The 19,351-nt window shown below is 31.7% G+C and overlaps 1 protein-coding gene and 1 non-coding gene across 2 annotated transcripts; one reads left to right on the forward strand and one right to left on the reverse strand.

Annotated features, from left to right (window-relative positions):
- Positions 1-2,883: 2,883 nt before the first annotated feature.
- trnam-cau (transfer RNA methionine (anticodon CAU)) lies at positions 2,884-2,955 on the reverse strand. Its single transcript has one exon. It is a non-coding gene; the product is annotated as a tRNA-Met (tRNA).
- Positions 2,956-4,066: 1,111 nt separating this feature from the next.
- Positions 4,067-18,766, forward strand: gfi1b (growth factor independent 1B transcription repressor). The gene is made up of 7 exons (XM_056446330.1): positions 4,067-4,194; positions 4,737-4,854; positions 7,947-8,132; positions 10,430-10,659; positions 12,762-12,899; positions 14,628-14,793; positions 16,928-18,766. Exons 2-7 carry the CDS (start codon positions 4,749-4,751, stop codon positions 17,104-17,106), a joined length of 1,005 nt encoding a protein of 334 aa, XP_056302305.1. The 5' UTR covers positions 4,067-4,194; positions 4,737-4,748; the 3' UTR covers positions 17,107-18,766.
- Positions 18,767-19,351: the final 585 nt, after the last annotated feature.

Here is a 19,351-nt window from a genome sequence, read left to right on the forward strand (position 1 = left end):
TATTGAATAATAATATGATATACTGAATAATAATATAATATATTGAATAATAATGTGATATATTGAATAATAATATGATATACTGAATAATAATATAATATATTGAATAATAATATGATATACTGAATAATAATATGATTTACTGGATAATAATGTGATATATTGAATAATAATATGATATACTGAATAATAATATAATATATTGAATAATAATATGATATACTGAATAATAATATGATTTACTGGATAATAATGTGATATATTGAGTAATAATATGATATATTGAATAATAATAATATGATATATTGAGTAATAATATGATATATTGAATAATAATATGATATACTGAATAATAATGTGATATATTGAATAATAATATGATATATTGAATAATAATGTGATATTTTGAATAATAATATGATATATTGAATAATAATATGATATTTTGAATAATAATATGATATATTGAATAATAATGTGATATTTTGAATAATAATATGATATATTGAATAATAATAATATGATATATTGAATAATAATATGATATATTGAATAATAATGTGATATTTTGAATAATAATATGATATATTGAATAATAATAATATGATATATTGAGTAATAATATGATATATTGAATAATAATATGATATATTGAATAATATTATGATATACTGAATAATAATATGATATACTAAATAATATGATATGTTGAATAATATTATTTACTGAATAATAATATGATATACTGAATAATAATGTGATATATTGAATAATAATATGATATATTGAATAATAATATGATATACTGAATAATAATATGATATATTGAATAATAATATGATATATTGAATAATAATATGATATATTGAATAATAATATGATGTACTGAATAATAATATGATATACTGAATAATAATATGATATACTAAATAATAATATGATATACTGAATAATAATATGATATACTAAATAATATGATATGTTGAATAATATTATTTACTGAATAATAATATGATATATTGAATAATAATATGATATATTGAATAATAATATGATATACTGAATAATAATATGATATACTGAATAATATGATATGTTGAATAATATTATTTACTGAATAATAATATGATATATTGAATAATAATATGATATATTGAATAATAATATGATATATTGAATAATAATATGATATACTGAATAATAATATGATATACTGAATAATAATATGATATACTAAATAATAATATGATATACTGAATAATAATATGATATACTAAATAATATGATATGTTGAATAATATTATTTACTGAATAATAATATGATATATTGAATAATAATATGATATATTGAATAATAATATGATATACTGAATAATAATATGATATACTGAATAATATGATATGTTGAATAATATTATTTACTGAATAATAATATGATATATTGAATAATAATATGATATATTGAGTAATAATATGATATATTGAATAATATTATGATATACTGAATAATAATATGATATACTAAATAATATGATATGTTGAATAATATTATTTACTGAATAATAATATGATATATTGAGTAATAATATGATATATTGAGTAATAATATGATATATTGAATAATAATATGATATACTGAATAATAATATTCAATTAATTATTAAATATAAATATCATCTTTTTTTGAGAGAGAGAGAGAGAGAGAGAGAGAGAGACAGAGAGAGAGAGAGAGAGAGAGAGCGAGAGAGAGAGAGAGAGAGAGAGAGAGAGAGAGAGAGAGAGAGAGAATATTTAAATTCTAAAAATAAACTACAACGGTTTGAATGTGGGTAAGACACTTTTTAGTGGAGATTGCCCTCTATAGGTTCGTCAGGCTCATTGAGCTCTATTTAAATAGCCTACATTTCAAAGATTTCTTCCCTTTTCCTCAGGAAATTAGTATCTCTGAGATGTTAATATAGTTTAGATAATATTATATCATTTTAGTTTTATTGTGTGCCAATGTGTGTAATTTTTTTTCTCAGTCTTATTAATAAAGGTTTTCTTACCCTGTTTTGGTAATGTTTAAATTACTTTAATTTCAATTTGGATTTAATTTTTGTTTTCAGAATTATTGAGTGCTTTTATGCCATTGCTATTATCAGTTAGGATTTTTAAAAATATGTTTGTGTAGCTTTATACATTTTTCTATTAGCGTTCTTAAACCATAGACTTTGGTTTAGCTACTAACAATAAGTTAAGTTTTTATATTTATATTTACATTTAGTTTTCGGTTTAGTATGTTTTGTGCCCTTTTGGTGCAATTTTTGTTAGTTGGTATTTTAAAAATGTCTGTTTTACTCATTTATATTACATTATTATTTTTCTACAAAAAAAAAATCAAACGTTGCACTTGCAACTAAATAAAATAAAATGTTTTAAATCAACACTTTGTTTATTTTCCTTTGTGTATATTTGTTTACAATAAATTCCACATGTTAAACTACTTAATAAAAAATCTTGCATTATCAACTTAATGAAATATGTGTTTTAAGCTAAATTTAAATACAATTAACATGAATTTCATTTAATTTCAACAATTTATATTTAAAGATAATTAATTAATGTTGCATAAACTGAATAAAATATGTGTTTTATGTAACCAGAGATTTTTTTAAAAAGAAAATAAATTTACGTTTTTTATATTTTATTTGACTTTTGCTTAGGTGAATTTTAAGCAACGTAATTAATTAACAAATGTTTATTTCGATTTTAATCTGTCGTAACCTTGTTTGTTGTATCAATGTAGGCTTCAGTACCTTCGAGATTACAAGTTGCCGCATTTATTTACAACACATTACAAACCGTATTATTAACAATAAGAAAAATATATTAAAACGTTTCTAGCAGAGGATGGTTTCGATCCATCGACCTCTGGGTTATGGGCCCAGCACGCTTCCGCTGCGCCACTCTGCTCATAACAGCCCGCTAGATCATATTGTGTAAAGACTCTCAATCTATGAGCCTTTAATCTATCAGCTTGTATATAGCATTAAATCCACGCGTTCGTCAAATTTGCCACATTGAGCGAACTAGCATTTAAAATAACGATTATTAATAATCGAAGGATCTTATTAAAATTTGACTCATCAGCAAAATGTTCATTATTTTTATAAAAAGCAAAAGAAATGTAAAAGAAAGAAGAAAAAAGAGAAAAGAAAACGAAAAAAATGACTACAGCTCAACCCATCAAAAAGAAATAGCTATTGTACATCAGCAGTTCACCACCAGTCCACACAGGGGCGTAAATACATTACATTAAATCGATCTCTCAATACGCGCAACACAAGGTGAAGGTGAGCTGATATATAATAAAACCGATCTCCGTTAAATCTTTTTTAAACACTAAGCAAAACATGCAAGAATTTACAGACAATAAACAAATATTTCAGGCTCTTCCAGTGCTTAGTTTTAGCTAATAACTTAGCTGTGCTTTTAATAATCAAAGATATCATATAAAACGCCGAAGGCTGCAACCAAAACACAACTGTGCAAATATTGGAAAGCAAACATTCTGAGGTACCAACTTTACAGGTTTGGTGTGTGTTTTTGAGGGACGATCAAGCAAATGTGTCACTGGTTTATTGGTTTTATGTTTTAAGCCCGCTGGCTGTAATAAAGAGCTTAAAAAGTCAACAGATGACCACTAACTATGATGATGAATTATTAAAATGACAGCAGATAAATGTGTGGCTAAATATCTGATGCATTTTTCTGTTAACTAATTACATTTTCAAACGCATGTAAGAGAATTTTGAGATGTAGGCAGGTAAAAAATATATATATAAGACTAATGTAAATAGCTTGTCCAAATACACTGTCATTTTTATAATTGCTCTTTATTAAAACATCTTTAATATGCTGCTTAAAAACATAATGTCAAAGAGCGCCTATATACCAGGATGTTTAAGTTTGCGTTTAGTAGGCAAATGTCGCACCTGCTCTGCGTCTGTAATTGGTCGAAAGCTCAGTCAGATTCCACCGCAAGAATTATCGGATTGAAAATCAGGGAGGGGAGTTGAAAAAAAAACTCAACGCAAGCAACTCACAGCAATGCAGTGCTTAAGTTTCTAAACATCACAACGGATTTCCCAGCACTTTTCATCACGAAGCCACTCAAACAATCAAAGGACTTTAAACACTGCAACATTTCAGGTAAACTTTTCCCCCACGCAATTATGCTATAGCTATTAATTTAGAGGTTTTAAGTAGTTTTTCGTATTATGTAGATATTATATATATATATATATATATATATATATATATATATATATATATATATATATATATATATATATATATATATATATATATATATATATATATATATATATATATATTACAAACAATTTGTTATGTTTTATCTACAATATGTTTTAAAAAGTCTTAAACCAGAGCGAAGTTTTATCGAAAGTTGAAAAGAATTATATCACCGCCAAATATTGTAGGCTATTATAACTGTGTAAGTGTTAATTTTATTATTTGCTTAATTTTTTTAGACATATATAAAGACCAACACTTTAAAGCAAACTTTTTCTATAAATTATAAAGAAATGTCAATGTCATTGTATTGCATTTGTAATTAGTTGGACAAGTTTTGAGAAGTTACGAACATGTTCAAGTTTATGCGTGAATCATAACAACAACAACAATAAACGAAAGTAGGCCTATCTCACTAAACAAATCTCATTTAACAGAATCACGGAATCATGCCACGGTCGTTTCTGGTGAAAAGTAAGAAGTCTTATAATGTGCATCGACCAAACGACACCGAACAAGCTCCGCAGAAACTCCCGGAATCAGAAACCAAAACAAGTAAGTATTTATACGGAGAATTCACACTGAAATTCTTAATCGTTGTTGTTGTATTTTTAAATATTATTAATTCATTTTATTATTATTGCTAATATATATTATATTGCTATTTGAATTGTATTTTAAAGATGAAAGTTCCAAACGATATGTTTTTGACACGAATGTCACAGCAAAAACATTTTTGGTTTGGTTCAGAAATACACTGAAAATAAATTAAACAGAACTTCATCCAATTAAAATGTATCATTTTCATTTTAATCTCTTTTAGTTTAATATTATTTGTTTTATTTTTCAAATAATATATTTTAAGTTCAAAATGGTTTTGATTAAGAGCTCAAGTAAGAAATATTTGTTTTGACCAATATAAAATTTTAAGGTTAGTGCATGTGTATTAAACTCAATATGCTTTGTACTTTCATGCATTGTAAAAAATAAGATGATCAATTAGTCTTGACAGCATATGTTTTTAGGTCATTGTAACTTATTGAACTAAGTTAATGATGTTCTAACTTAATTTTAGAAGTTACACAAACGTTTTAAGTCAGTTTAACATAATATAAGTTCAATGGACTCATAAGATTAATTTAATTCAGCTTAAAAATTTAAGGCAACCAGGATTTTTTTTACAGTGTGGACTTAAAAAATATTGTTTAAGGCAAATGATTTATTTTTAAGTGATCAAATTTAGATGTGGAACCATTAGCCTATTTTTTTAATAAATGAATGAAAGATTTTTTCCAGTTTGTTAGAATAACAGAAATAATGTATTCATGTTCATAACTAAATTAAACTTTTTTTCTTAGTTTAAACACTGTTTTGATCATCTAAAATATATATTTTTATAAAACAATTATAAAAATAAATGTTCTTCTAATAACTAAAGCCAGTAATTTATTTTTAATATAGTGTTTGTTAAGAAGTTGATATACACTGTAAAACTCAGGTAAAGTAACTCAAACCATTTGAGGAAACCGATTGCAACAAACCATTTAAGTAAAAAAAAAAAAAAACGAATCCTAATGAGTGCTGTAAACTTAATCCAATTGAGTAAACAAAGCAATTTGAGCACAGTAAACCCCAATAAATGAAGAGAACCCAAACCTACTGAGTACTGTAAAACCCAATAGGTTAAGTCAACTCAAACCGTTTGAGGAAACTGTTTGCTACAAACCATTTGAGTTAATAAACTAATCTATATGAGTACTGTAAACTTACTCCATTTAAGTTGAAGTAATGAGGTATTTCATTAACTCATTACACAAATTTTTTTTTACTTGTTCAAACTAATTTAAAATGAGTTGAAGCAACACAATTCTTGAGATTTCATTGGAACAATCTAATTTCTTTTGTTCATTCCACATAAATTTGTTAAAAGTGTTAAGTTAACTTAATCGATTTGTGTTTGGACAAATTTAATGAATTGTGTGGAACCCCGGATTTTTTACAGTGTACCTTCAACACTGTACCTTCAAATGAGTAGAATTAACTTATAGTAAATTTTGAGTTAACTACACTCATTTCATTTGATAAAGTTAACTGTTGGGATTTACAGTGTAGCATACATAGTAAAAAATGCAGGGTTCCACACAATTCCTTTATTATGTCCCAACACAAATTGATTAAGTTACAATTTTTACAAATTTAAGTGGATTGAACATAAAACAATTAAGTTGTACAAATAAAAAAATCAGAATTGTGTTGTTTCAACTCATTTTAAATAAGTAGTTTGAACAAGCAGCTGAAGTAATTGCATTTATAATTCAGCATTTGGCATATGTTGCACGAGACAATTGTTGCAAATTGTTTTTTACGTTTATTCTCAAACCTCCAATAGTGTTCTTAGAGGGAAATGAAAGATTTGATGTGCTGAGCACCTGTCAGATTGATGTTTGCGGATGGTGCTTGAGCCTCAGGCTGACTGTTATTTGATTCTAGGGCTGCGTCTCAAAAGCTTGACAGCTGCTTACTTTAGACAGTGTTTCTGGGCCTCGTGTATGTGCTGTTTGTGGAGGTTTAGCTCAATAGGTCGTTCTGCATGGACGTCTGTAATCTGTGGAGCAGTTAGGGTGGATGATACCAATATGCAAACTATTCAGTGCAGGCCTATTCAAACAAGAGAACGGTTTATTCGCAGGTTCATAACTGCTTTTAGTGTTCATTTGGGAAAATGAAATTGTATAAGCATAAGGAGCCACACTTTACAAAAAAATGTCATTAGTTCATGTATTTACTAACATCAACTATGATTGAACAATACTTGTGCATGTTTATTAATCATAGTTTGTTTATCAATGCATTTTTTAAAGCATTACTAAAATCAAAATTCATGCTTGTTAGCATTAGACAATGCACTGTGAGTTATTATGAACTAACAATGAATGACTTTATTTTCATTTACTAATGGTAAAGATTAATAACTACTGTAATAAATGCATTGTTCGTTGTTTGCTCATGTTAACTAACAATTAAAAAATATTTATTTATGCTTTTGAATTGCATTAAGAGACCTTGACCTTTCTTCCAACAACTTTAAACCTTGAAAAGTTAGAAAAAGTTACTTTTATTAACATTTTTAATAGTTTAAATTGGCATATTTACTGGGTTGATGTTGTATATTAGAATAAAAAAAACTTGTAATAAACTGCCAGTACATTTTCTGTTATTTAACAGACTTATTTCTCTTTATATTACTTATTATACATACTAAAATGTCAATAAAAGTCACTTTGTTAAGCTGTAGAGTTGAATTTTCAACATCAAACGTCAACAGAGCAGAGATCAACATCCCATAATGCAATTCACAACTGTAAATAAACAGAAAACACATTTGAATCACAAAATACAGACATAAACTGTTAATTAACAGATATCTTTTACAGTGTAACACAACCTTATTCTAAAGTGATACTTAATTTAAAAAATCAGCATCAGATGCCATTTGGTTTAGTTTTTTAGTTTTAAATACACCTACATTCTAACATTTAGTGTTGTGTCTATAAAGTGTTCATAAAGGTTTTAGAGACACTGTAGGTTATTTTGATGAAAGTAATTGTCTGACTTGATTTTTTAATGGTGTTATTGTGACCTCTTAGTCCCAGTGCTGGTCCCTCTGGAACCAAAAGAGTGTAAATCCCCAGAGCGGCCTCAGGTAGATCCAGTGACCCGTCCGTCCCACAGAGACCCGTATGACTTCATCAAGTGTGAGCGAGAGCCTGACTGCCCAATCCCATCACTCCCCGAGCTGCCTGCCGCCACCAGACGCCCCTTTTACATATCCGGTGAGTCTGTGCATCGGCATGGATCACATCTTGCACATTTTTAAGATATTGTTGGCAAGAACACTGTTTTGAAGCAACCTGTCAACTTTTAAGATTTTGTAAACTGTAAAAAGCAGTTAACTGACTACTTAAATAGATAATTCACCCCCCAAATTAAAATGTACTCATTAATTATTCTCCCTCAAGTGGTTCCAAACCTTTATGACATATTTTTTCTGTTGAACAAAAAAAGAAGATATTTTGAAGAATGCTAAAAACTTGTATCCATTGAATTCTATAGTAAGAAAAACAAATACTAAGGACGTCAATGGTAACAGGTTTCCAGTTGTCATCTATTGTGTTTAACAGAAGAAAGAAACTCATAATAGTTTGAAACAAGGGTGAGTAAATAATGACATTTTAATAATTGGGTGAACTATCCCTCTAACTATTCACTAGAGCTATCTAGTAAAGCCATTGCCTTAAAACTATTAAGTAAATTAACTATGTGCATAACTATAAAAGTTAAGAGAAGTCAACTCAATTCCAAGTTTTTTAAGAAAAGCCAACTTGTCATTTTTAAGGCAACAGGGCTTTTGTTTTCAAGTAACTAATCATTTTTACAGTGTAAACTTTTCATAAAGTTTTAGTTTTTTTAGTGTATTGTAAGGAAACATGCAAAATACACCTTTAAGTATTTTTTATCGCACTTTATCTATTTGTTTTTATAGATTTTAATTACAATACATACTTTTAAAGGCAACATAGGCTCATTCTGAAAACGTAGCACTATATACATTTCTGGAGATCGTGAATTATGTAGCCACAAGTACGTATGGCTGCATTTTATTTTTTAAAACAAACGCTATGCGGCGGTATGACGCCGTTACTTAACCAGCTGACCGCTTACCTCCGTATGGACGGTTTTCCGGCTGTTACCAGTTTGTCCAGTTGGCTCGCCATGTACGTTGGTGGACTTGACACGCAGAGAGGAGATGACAGCAATGACGGAGTTTGAGTTTGGTGAAGAACAGTTCCAGAAAGCAGATAAGACAAAAACAGAAGCCAAAAAATAAAGTAAACAAGTAAATAACAGAGTGAGAATGTGATAAAATGCGACGAGGGCTTTTCTTTTTCTGAATTGCTTTTTAAAATTGTTGGTTGGGTTTAGGGAAGTTGGTGGGTGGGTCAATCTGTGCTTTTTAAAATACTATTGGTTGGGTTTAGGGAAGGAGGAGGGTGGGTCAGTCAATCGGTAAGTCAGTTATTCAGTCAGTCAAACAGTCAGTCGACAGCGGTCTCTGGTGGATTTTCGAGAAAACAGCAGGCCCGAATGGCACTCGCGAGAGAAATTTGAGATCTCAAAACGTGTACACAGAGGCCTCTTGTTGATTCGCGAACACAGAAACTGCTAAAAAACATAGCTCCTGAGACGCATTTGATGGTCTCCAGAAATGTATATAGAGGTGCATTTTCAGAATGAGCCTGGGTTGGTTCAAGGCTATTTTCTCGAAATGAGTTCTTTTTTATACTGTACCGAGCCATTAATCTCCACTTCAGCAGCACTTAAGGCACAAAGTTTATAGTTGTATGCAAATCTACAGTACACTCTGTAGATTTGTAGATTTAGAAGGTTTTCTAAGAGGAATTTGTTCATACAGTACACAATTTGAGTGAATATACACAACATTTTATTCTACAACAATTCAATGCAAAAAATATATTTTGTTCTGGCTGTTCGTGGTATTTTCTTAATAACGGCATGTTGAAAAGAGAAACAAGAATATAAAACTGACCCGTTCAGATTTTTGTGCTACAAATGTATGCAAATTAGCAGATCTTTAATGAAGAAACCCCTCATTTGCATATTTAAACAACATTTTAAAAAGCTTGTCATAATAAAAATATTTGCAATTATGAATTAGCTTAAAAACTTTTACATAAAGTTCCATTGGTTACTGTATTTACCAACAAATACAAACAATGATTAAAGCATTTATTACAGTATCTTTGTTAACATTAGATCATAAAACAATAGTTAATTGTTAGTTCATGCTAACTCAGTGCATACTAATATTAATAACAATGACTTTGGAGTTGAATAATGTATTAGTAAATGCTGAACAATGATTATAATAATGATAAATACTGTACAAGTATTGTTCATTATTAGTTCATATTAGTATAATGTGTGACCTCTATTCACTTGTAGTCTCTTGCCATAAAGAAATCAAAGTCAAGTATCATGTGGCATGTGTAGGGTAGATTTAGACATAATAACACTCGTCATGTCAATGTTTCCACCATACCTCTATCAGAGCCTCAGCTGGCAGAGTTTCCTCCATACTACAAGAGCTCTTTTGGCTGGGATCATGGTCCGGCCTCATATCAGGAGTTCAGACATATGGGCTTTTCTCCGTCTCTCCTCCATCACGCCAGCAGTCTGTATGGAGCTCATCTGAAGCAGAGCACAGAGCCACAGCCGCTGGACTGCAGCACTCACTACTCACCCTCCTCCAACACATACCACTGCATCACCTGTGACAAGGTCAGATATTGAACACAGTTACTTTGATTAGTATTTCTACAATCATTTTGCCTATTTTTATTATCACTTGATTGAATGGGTGTTATCAGTGGTTATCAGCTAATAGATATGGGCCAGTAGGCTCAGATACTATACTATTAACTAGTAGGCTCAGAAGGCTGTAATCATCCATCCACATGGTTAATCAGCTATAGATTACATACGGCTGCAACTGGAAGTTAAGGAGAATTATTCATATTATTTATTCAATTTTCCATTAATTGTATTTTATTAACGTGTACCCCTACCCCAACCCTAAACCCAACCGTCACAGTAATGTAAAAACAGAACTGGATCTGGAGTCTTCTTTATTAGTATAGCTGATTAACCATGTGGATGGATGATTACACATGGCAGAGAAGACCTGTAGTGGCCCATATCTATCAGCTGATATTCACTGATAACGCCCATTTAATCAAATGATAACATTCAAATCAGGTGATTTTATAAATAAATAATACAATCGTTTGATATCTGGATATTAATACAAAGTGATTATTCTAAGAATAGCGTAGATATAAATAAATGAAATAAAATATATTTAATTATGCTAAAAATGTACCCTTTATATTTCACTGTATCTGTGCATTAATACTAATTATTTTGTTATAAATATTTACTAATTATTTATTACAATTAATGTATTATGTACTATATGTTATAAACTGATTATTTGATATACTTGTTACAATTGTTATATATATATACATTATGTGCACATACAGACGTGGACAAAATTGTTGGTCCCCTTTCATTGAGTAAAGTAAAACTACAGTGGTCACTGATATAACCTGAAAATGAAAAAAGTAATGATAAATCAAAGTTTACTGAAAATAAACTCTTGAAAATCAGATATTATATAAAAATGTGGTTCAACAGAAGCATTAAGAAAAGCTAATTAATAAACTGGCCTAGACAAAATTGAAGGGTACCAACCATCTGTATATATAAACCATTTATATCAATAGAATTATTATTTTCTAAAAAAATAACCATTTCTAAATAAATTTAAATACCAAGAATATATATATATATATATATATATATGTATATATATGAAGTTTACTTTGATGTCCTTGTAGTTTTTATATTATATTTTTACTATTTCTGAAATATATTAACTGCATTTATTTACATATCTAAATAAATAAAGAAGGACATACTATAATTTTTAATATACATTTTTAAATGTAATTCTTATATATTTATTATGCATAATTTTTATTTTCATATGAGTGTGAATGAGTGTGTATGGATGTTTCCCAGAGATATGTTGCAGCTGGAAGGGCATCCTATGCGTAAAACATATGCTGGACAAGTTGGCAGTTCATTCTGCTGTGGTGACCCCACATTAATAAAGGGTCTAAGCCAAAAAGAAAATGAATGAATGAATGAATGAATGAAATTTGACATGTATATACAGACATGTCCTTTTTTAAGTTATTTACACACATGTGTGGCTTAACCAGTAAGCAAGGTAAGCAGCCGCTTAGGGCCCCGACCAATGCCAAGAAGCTTATATTAATCATCCTAAAATCTGTCTATAAATATTTTAACATTATTACTTCTCTTCTAAACCAGGGCCCCCAATGGATAGTGGAACGTTATTTCCTTGCAGTACGCACATGCAAATATTAAAATCTAATCACAAGTATAATTAATTAACTGTACATAGTTTGTGAGCTTGTTTTTTTATTTGTGAATTTAGTGTATTTAATTTTACATTAATGTTCCACTTAATATATTTTTAACAAAAAAAAAAAAAAAAAAAAAAAAAAAAAAAACTGAACCTAGAGAAAAAAATATCTTTTGAGTTTTGAAAGTGTTTTGAGTTTCAATGCTAGGGCCCCATACCTGAAACTGCTTAGGGCCCCAAAATCACTAAGTCCGCCCCTGTTCACACACACAAACATACATAAAGTACACACACACACACACACACACACACACACACACACACACACACACACACACACACACACACACACACACACACACACACACACACACACACACACACAGATATAAATGTCAATGTGTTTGTTGATTTGTGTGGTCTTCAGGTGTTTTCCACGCCTCATGGGCTGGAGGTTCATGTCCGCCGCTCTCACAGTGGTACAAGACCTTTTGAATGCAGCATCTGCAGAAAGAGCTTCGGCCATGCAGTCAGCCTAGAGCAACATATGAACGTCCACTCACAGGTGAGAACAAACCAAACCCAGTTAACTTCAGACTTATCATTTGCATCTATTCTTTTAGCAGATGCTATATTTTTTGCGCTTAGGGTTTTAGAAAAGTGCATTTTAAATAAAATATATTATTATTATAATTTAATCCAAAGTGGCTTACAACCGAAAATAAAAGAAGCACTTCAAGGACTTTTATTCAAGCGCATTAGCTATCATGTTATCAAGTAAAACTAAGGTCTACTCTAAAAAGCAAATATGCTATGTATTCTTGCAGACAGACTAGTTGTTAACTTTGCTATCTAATGTTACTTAGGAAAAATACTAATTATTTATATGGGTATATTTATTTGTAATTAAATTATAGTAACTCAAAACCTTTAGTGTATTTAGTGTTCTTTTATCTGCTTAATTGGAACAACTTTAGGTAAATGCCTGTGAAAGTTTATTAGATACTTGATTATTGATATTGAAGTGTACTTTATTTGTGTTATAAGTGTATAAATGCAATAAATATACTATTTTTGAGTACAAATTTGTCCAATAATAGCTTCAGGTTATTCCAAATTGCACACTTCGTCGTGTATAACAAATGACCCTAGTGAAAATGATATTGCTTATATATACTATATATATTATACATACTTGCAGTATAGCACTAAAAACCACTAGTTAACTAAAAGTACACTAGGAACCATTGCAGTACAAAACTATAAGTAGTTTGTGACCTAGTGGATAGAGAGTCAGTCTTATGATCCAAAGATTGCAGGTTCGAGTCCTGACACCACCAGTTATTCACCAGGAAATTCTGAGCAGGACACCATAACTAACAAACATAATTAATTAACACTTCCAGTACAAATGACAAATTTAGTTGTCGACTAGCTGTGCACCTAAGGTTTACTACTGTAACACATGTAATATACTTAAAGTATATTTTGATATAACATAAATATGGACAAATTTAGTCCCAAGTGGTAATTCAAATAGTACACTTACTACCAAGTATACCAATAGTACATAGAATACTTAATACATGAAGTATACTTGATATTTAATTCAACGTTACTTACTGTAAGTATGCTTGAGCAAGAAGGTCGCTGGTTCGAGCTCCGGCTGGGTCAGTTGGCATTTCTGTGTAGAGTTTGCATGTTCTCCCCGTGTACACGTGGGTTTCCTCCGGGTGCTCCGGTTTCCCCCCCAATCCAAAGACATGCACTATAGGTAAATTGAATGAACTAAATTTGCTGTAGTGTGTTTCCCAGTACTGGGTTGCAGCTGGAACGGCATCCGCTGTGTAAAACATATGCTGGATAAATTGGCGGTTCATTCTGTTGTGGCGACCCCTGATGAATAAAGTGACTAAGACGAAGGAAAATTAATGAATAAATGAATTTGGCCTCAGTGTATGTGTGAGAATGTGAGTGTGTATGGATGTTTCCCAGTACTGGATTGCAGCTGGAAGGGCATCCGCTGTGTACAACACATGCTGGATAAGTTGCCGGTTCATTCCATTGTGGCGAGCCCTGATGAATAAGTGACTAAGCTGAAGGAAAATGAACGAATGAATGACTTTAGTAGATTAAAACTCATAACTTAAAAATATTTGAAGAAAATAACATAATTAAAACACTTCCCTGATTGCTTACAGTTTAACACAAGTGACTCCCATATTTCACGCAAAGCATCATGGAGCGCAGGACAAAGGTGGATAAAAGAACTAATTTTGTTTTGTGTTTACAGGAAAGAAGCTTTGAGTGCAAAATGTGTGGTAAAACCTTCAAGCGCTCCTCGACCTTGTCCACTCACTTGCTGATCCACTCAGACACACGGCCATATCCCTGTCAATACTGCGGGAAACGCTTCCATCAGAAATCCGACATGAAGAAACACACCTACATCCACACAGGTGAGACGCCTGCTTGTTTGTCATGTCGTGCTTGAAAAGAGATGGTGGCACTGATAAAACAAATTACACACAAACACACATGCGGTTTAATGCCTCCTCAGTAACAGTTTCCCAAAAACTCTCTGCATATTATTTGGAAATGCATGTTATCTCTGCACTCATTCCATGTAAATCATTAAAACCGTATACGCTTAACAGATAAGTTCACCTCACTCAGATGCTGAAGTTGGCTTGCTTTCGAGGGTGTGTTTCCAAGAGCGCCAAAGATAAATCAAGAAAAGAAGATTAAACAAATGCTGCCTTGATTTGCATAGCTGGTCTTCCTGCTTTGCCGAAGCCTCTCGGAAAGTTCACTTTGCATGTAGCAGACAGCCACTCCTGTGTTAGAAAACAGAACAAATCTGGGTGGCACGCAAATCTATGCTACAAGCAGTTCTGTTTTTTTAAACAAAGATTTCCTAGTTAACGTGGGGTTTTAAATTTAGGATCCGAACACCTTTTCTAAAGTCTAATTTAGGCACTTTTTAGGTGCAACTTTTACCAGCACTTTACATGTCAAATGACATACTTACATGCATAATTCATTGCTTTCTATAGTATTCTAAAGAAAAAAGTTTGATGACATGTTTGCCCCAATCCCAACATTGAATTACTCTCATTCACTCTCTTAAATGTCATTTAAATTTATATTTATTTTAATAACTTAAAGGTTTTTATTTTATGCATAAGCAAAAAGATTTTTATGGTATGGTTAACACTTTAGTTTAAGTCCCATTTCATGCTATTAACAACAAGCTTAATATCTATTATTAAGATAAAAAGCTGTTAGTCAGCACCAGTGGTGTAGTGGTTAGTGCGTCGACACACGCGCTTCGGTGATCACGGTGACCTGAGTTTCATTCCCACCTCGCAGTCCTATGCTGATCCTTCCCCACTCTCTGTTTTCCTGTTAATACTCTACACTTTCCAATCCATTAAAGGTGAAAAAATAATTATAAAAAAATAAACTGTTTATTAGTTATTATAAAGTATGATTTCGTTCTACCTCCCTAATCCTACCCAAAACCTAAACTTGCATCTCACTAACTATTAATAAGCAGCTAATGAGCAGTAAATTGAGCTAAGCCTTTAGCCTTATCACAATACTACCCCCTAGCCCTTCCCCTTATCCCTACCCCTTATTTGGGCTAAGGGAAAGGGCTAGATAGCCCTCGAAACAGAGCATTTTTAAGGACTACACTTGAAACCAAGGGGTAAGAAAATTTTCCAGAATACACCAGCTACAACAACAGCAGGGCTGCACACAGAAGTAAGGAGATCCACAAATTAGTATTTTTTTGTCATTATTACAAATTTTTACAACAAAAATTCACGTTTTAATACATTCATGACGGTATTCATGTTTTATCATCATGCTTTAAAAAAAAAACGCTAAAATAAAAACCGCAAAATTTCGCCATCTATCTTCCCAAATAATAACTCCTGTTCAGCAGTCCCACAACGTTCTGACACTCGATGACACTTAAATACCCTGTCAGAAAAGTCTACCGGCTGGGAATGAGTTTTTTACAGTGTCTGGTATAATGCTAATGTTGTTTTTGTGTGAATATGGCCACGGTGTAAATGCACAGTACAGTTACGATCTTATTGCCACATTATATCGTTATGATAACATGATATTGTTGCCGTCAGTGATTTCCTGAAGATAAACACCAAAAAATAATGCAACTGGAATCACTACAGCAGTCGTGATCGTCAATCTCATATGAAGCAAGAGATCGACGATGACATATGATGATGTGCGCAGGTGTTATAGTGGTGTTCAGTTTCTTAGGAGTACATTTTGAAGCCCTTCCCCTTCACACTCTGTTTCAAGTGCCATGGGGAAGGGGAAGGGGTACAAAAATAGAATTGGGATTGGGCCTGTTAATGGTTTGTTATAAGTATGAACTGTAACTTAAAATAAAGTGTTACCTATGTAATTAACTATTTAGTAAGTTAAATTAGAATGAAAGCAACACAATTACATTTTCAAGTAGTTTTAAAACCTTTAAAACAGTAGAATAATATTCAAGCATTTTTAAACCCTGTACATTACATGTTTTAAAATAGGTTGAACGTTGTTTGTTTGCAGGTGAGAAACCTCACAAATGCCAGGTGTGTGGCAAAGCCTTCAGCCAGAGCTCCAACCTCATCACGCACAGCCGCAAACACACCGGATTCAAGCCGTTTGGCTGTGAGATCTGCTCCAAAGGCTTTCAGAGGAAGGTGGATCTTCGCAGACATCACGAGAGCCAGCACAGCCTTAAATAACAGAAGTTGATGGACAATGAGGGGGAAATGAAGGCGACAGATGGCTGTTATATGCAAGCAAAAGCTCCTGTTTCATAGGAAATTGTTTCTAAGTAAACTCGAGTTTAAGGAATCGTTAACGCACAAAACAAAAGTCAAATTCCATCATCGTTTACTCACTCTGTTGTTGGTAATATAAAATGAAATTGTTAATGGAAAAAGAGCTCAAATTAAAGGGATTTTTAAGTAATTTTGATATTTTATATAAAAATACTTTAATAAATGCTGGTAATGACTGACATAGTTATTTTTTTTACAACTGTGGAAGTCCTACTGGGTGAATAAATGGGTGCCATCATTCAGCATTCTTCAAAATATCTTCTTTTGTGTTCAACAGAAGAAAGAAACACTTAAAGGTTTAAAACCCATGAAGTAAAATAAATGATGACAGAATTTCCATTTTTGGGTGACCAATCCCTTTAAAACTACACTGTAAACCCTGCTGTTGTCTGTACTAAAAATATTAAGTTAATATAACTTAACATTACTTAAAATATCAAGTTTTGGCATCAAAACTTAAACAGGTGTGTTTAACTTACTCTTTAGGCAGCAAAAAACTTCTGTGTCTCTGTTTAAAATGATTAGTTGCGCTTGAAATTCTGCCCTGACAACTGCGCTGATTGGTCGATATTTGTTATGTGACACAAGGTAGTCATTTTGCTTGTGATGCTGAATTTTGCTGAAGCGCAGCAGGACAGAGGCTCTACCTGAACCCATCTGACAAAAGAGAAAAGTTAAATTAGTAAGTAGATATTTAAATGCTTATATACATTTTCTTAATTAATATACACGCAGGGGCGACACGGTGGCTTAGTGGTTAGCACTGTCGCCTAACAGCAAGAAGATCGCTGGTTCGAGTCCCAGCTGGGTCAGTTGGCATTTCTGTGTGGAGTTTGCATGTGTTCGTGTGGGTTTCCTCCAGGTGCTCTGGTTTCCCCACAATTCCAAAGACATGCGCTATTGGGTAAGCTGTAGTGTATGTACTGGTCCTCCACGTTGTGGCATGAGTGTTGGGCTAACGACCCACCGCGTAAAAATTAGATGTTACAAAACACCAACAAGGTGTGGTTAAATATCAACTTTGATATAAACTGCCTTGGGAGTAAGTAAAGAATATAAAAGCTAAAAAATTTGGAAGTTTAGTCTAATAGCCATTTTAAGTTATCTGTAATTTAACATTTAAGTAAATTCAATGAAGAGACCACATTTGGTCAACTCAATTAATCGAGTTGCCAATTTCCTATTACTCAAATCAACTGAGGGAATCACTTTCCTCAAATTATTTGAGTAGTCTCAACTTACTAGGGTTTACAGTGTAGAGTCATAAAAATGACAAAAGAACATGGCATTAAAATAATAAAATGGGACAATAATCTTAATTTCACCCCTATGCCAGTTACAGAGCTTTAAGCTGACTTAAAACTGATTGTCTGTATTCTGACCAATAATTCATCAAAGCTACAATCTGACCAGGAAAATACACAATAAATGTCAATTTAACTATTAAGTCATCCAAATGTACACCATGAAGGACTTCAAAGATTTTTCTGTTATTTGTAATCATATTTCTTTTTAAATGCATTAAAATATTCTGTTTATTTTCAGATTGAACCTTTTTTGTCCTGTGTTATTTATAGAAACTCTTGTGACTAATGTGCTAAATAAATAGTCCTGTCTGAAACACCGCTTGACTGCTAATTCATAAAAGTTCCTTTTTTAAATCAAGTTGCGTGATGAAGATGAGGGGGGAGGGGTGTGTGTACTGTAAATGTGTAAAAAATCAGTCCAGGTACAGTGAAAAATGAGAAGAGTCAGCAAACAAGGCTTTGCAGTGTTTGTCTTCTGGTGTCTCCGCCCTGTCGAGGATCCGGATACACAGTTCCGTTGGCCCAGCCGATGCTTCTGCACACCGCCAGAGGCTGTGTGAAATCTCTGGTGTGACTAGAGATAAAGCTTCATTCAAATAGGTACCTGGAACTCTACATGCAAATCTCTTGCCTGGCAGGTTTGTAAACTTCACTGCAGCTCAATGAACGGACCTTGTAGGCCAGAGCTTGGTGTAGAAAGGCAACACAATAAAACATTTACTGTACATTTATGAATGAGATGATTCCCGAGATTAAAGTTTGACCAACTTAGTCTTTTGTTGGGCAAACAATTGAAAACTCAGAGATTTACAGACGTCTGCTTTTCAGGTCACTCCCAT

This window comes from Danio aesculapii, chromosome 21, assembly GCF_903798145.1.
Source record: "Danio aesculapii chromosome 21, fDanAes4.1, whole genome shotgun sequence".
NCBI classification, from domain to species: domain Eukaryota; kingdom Metazoa; phylum Chordata; class Actinopteri; order Cypriniformes; family Danionidae; genus Danio; species Danio aesculapii.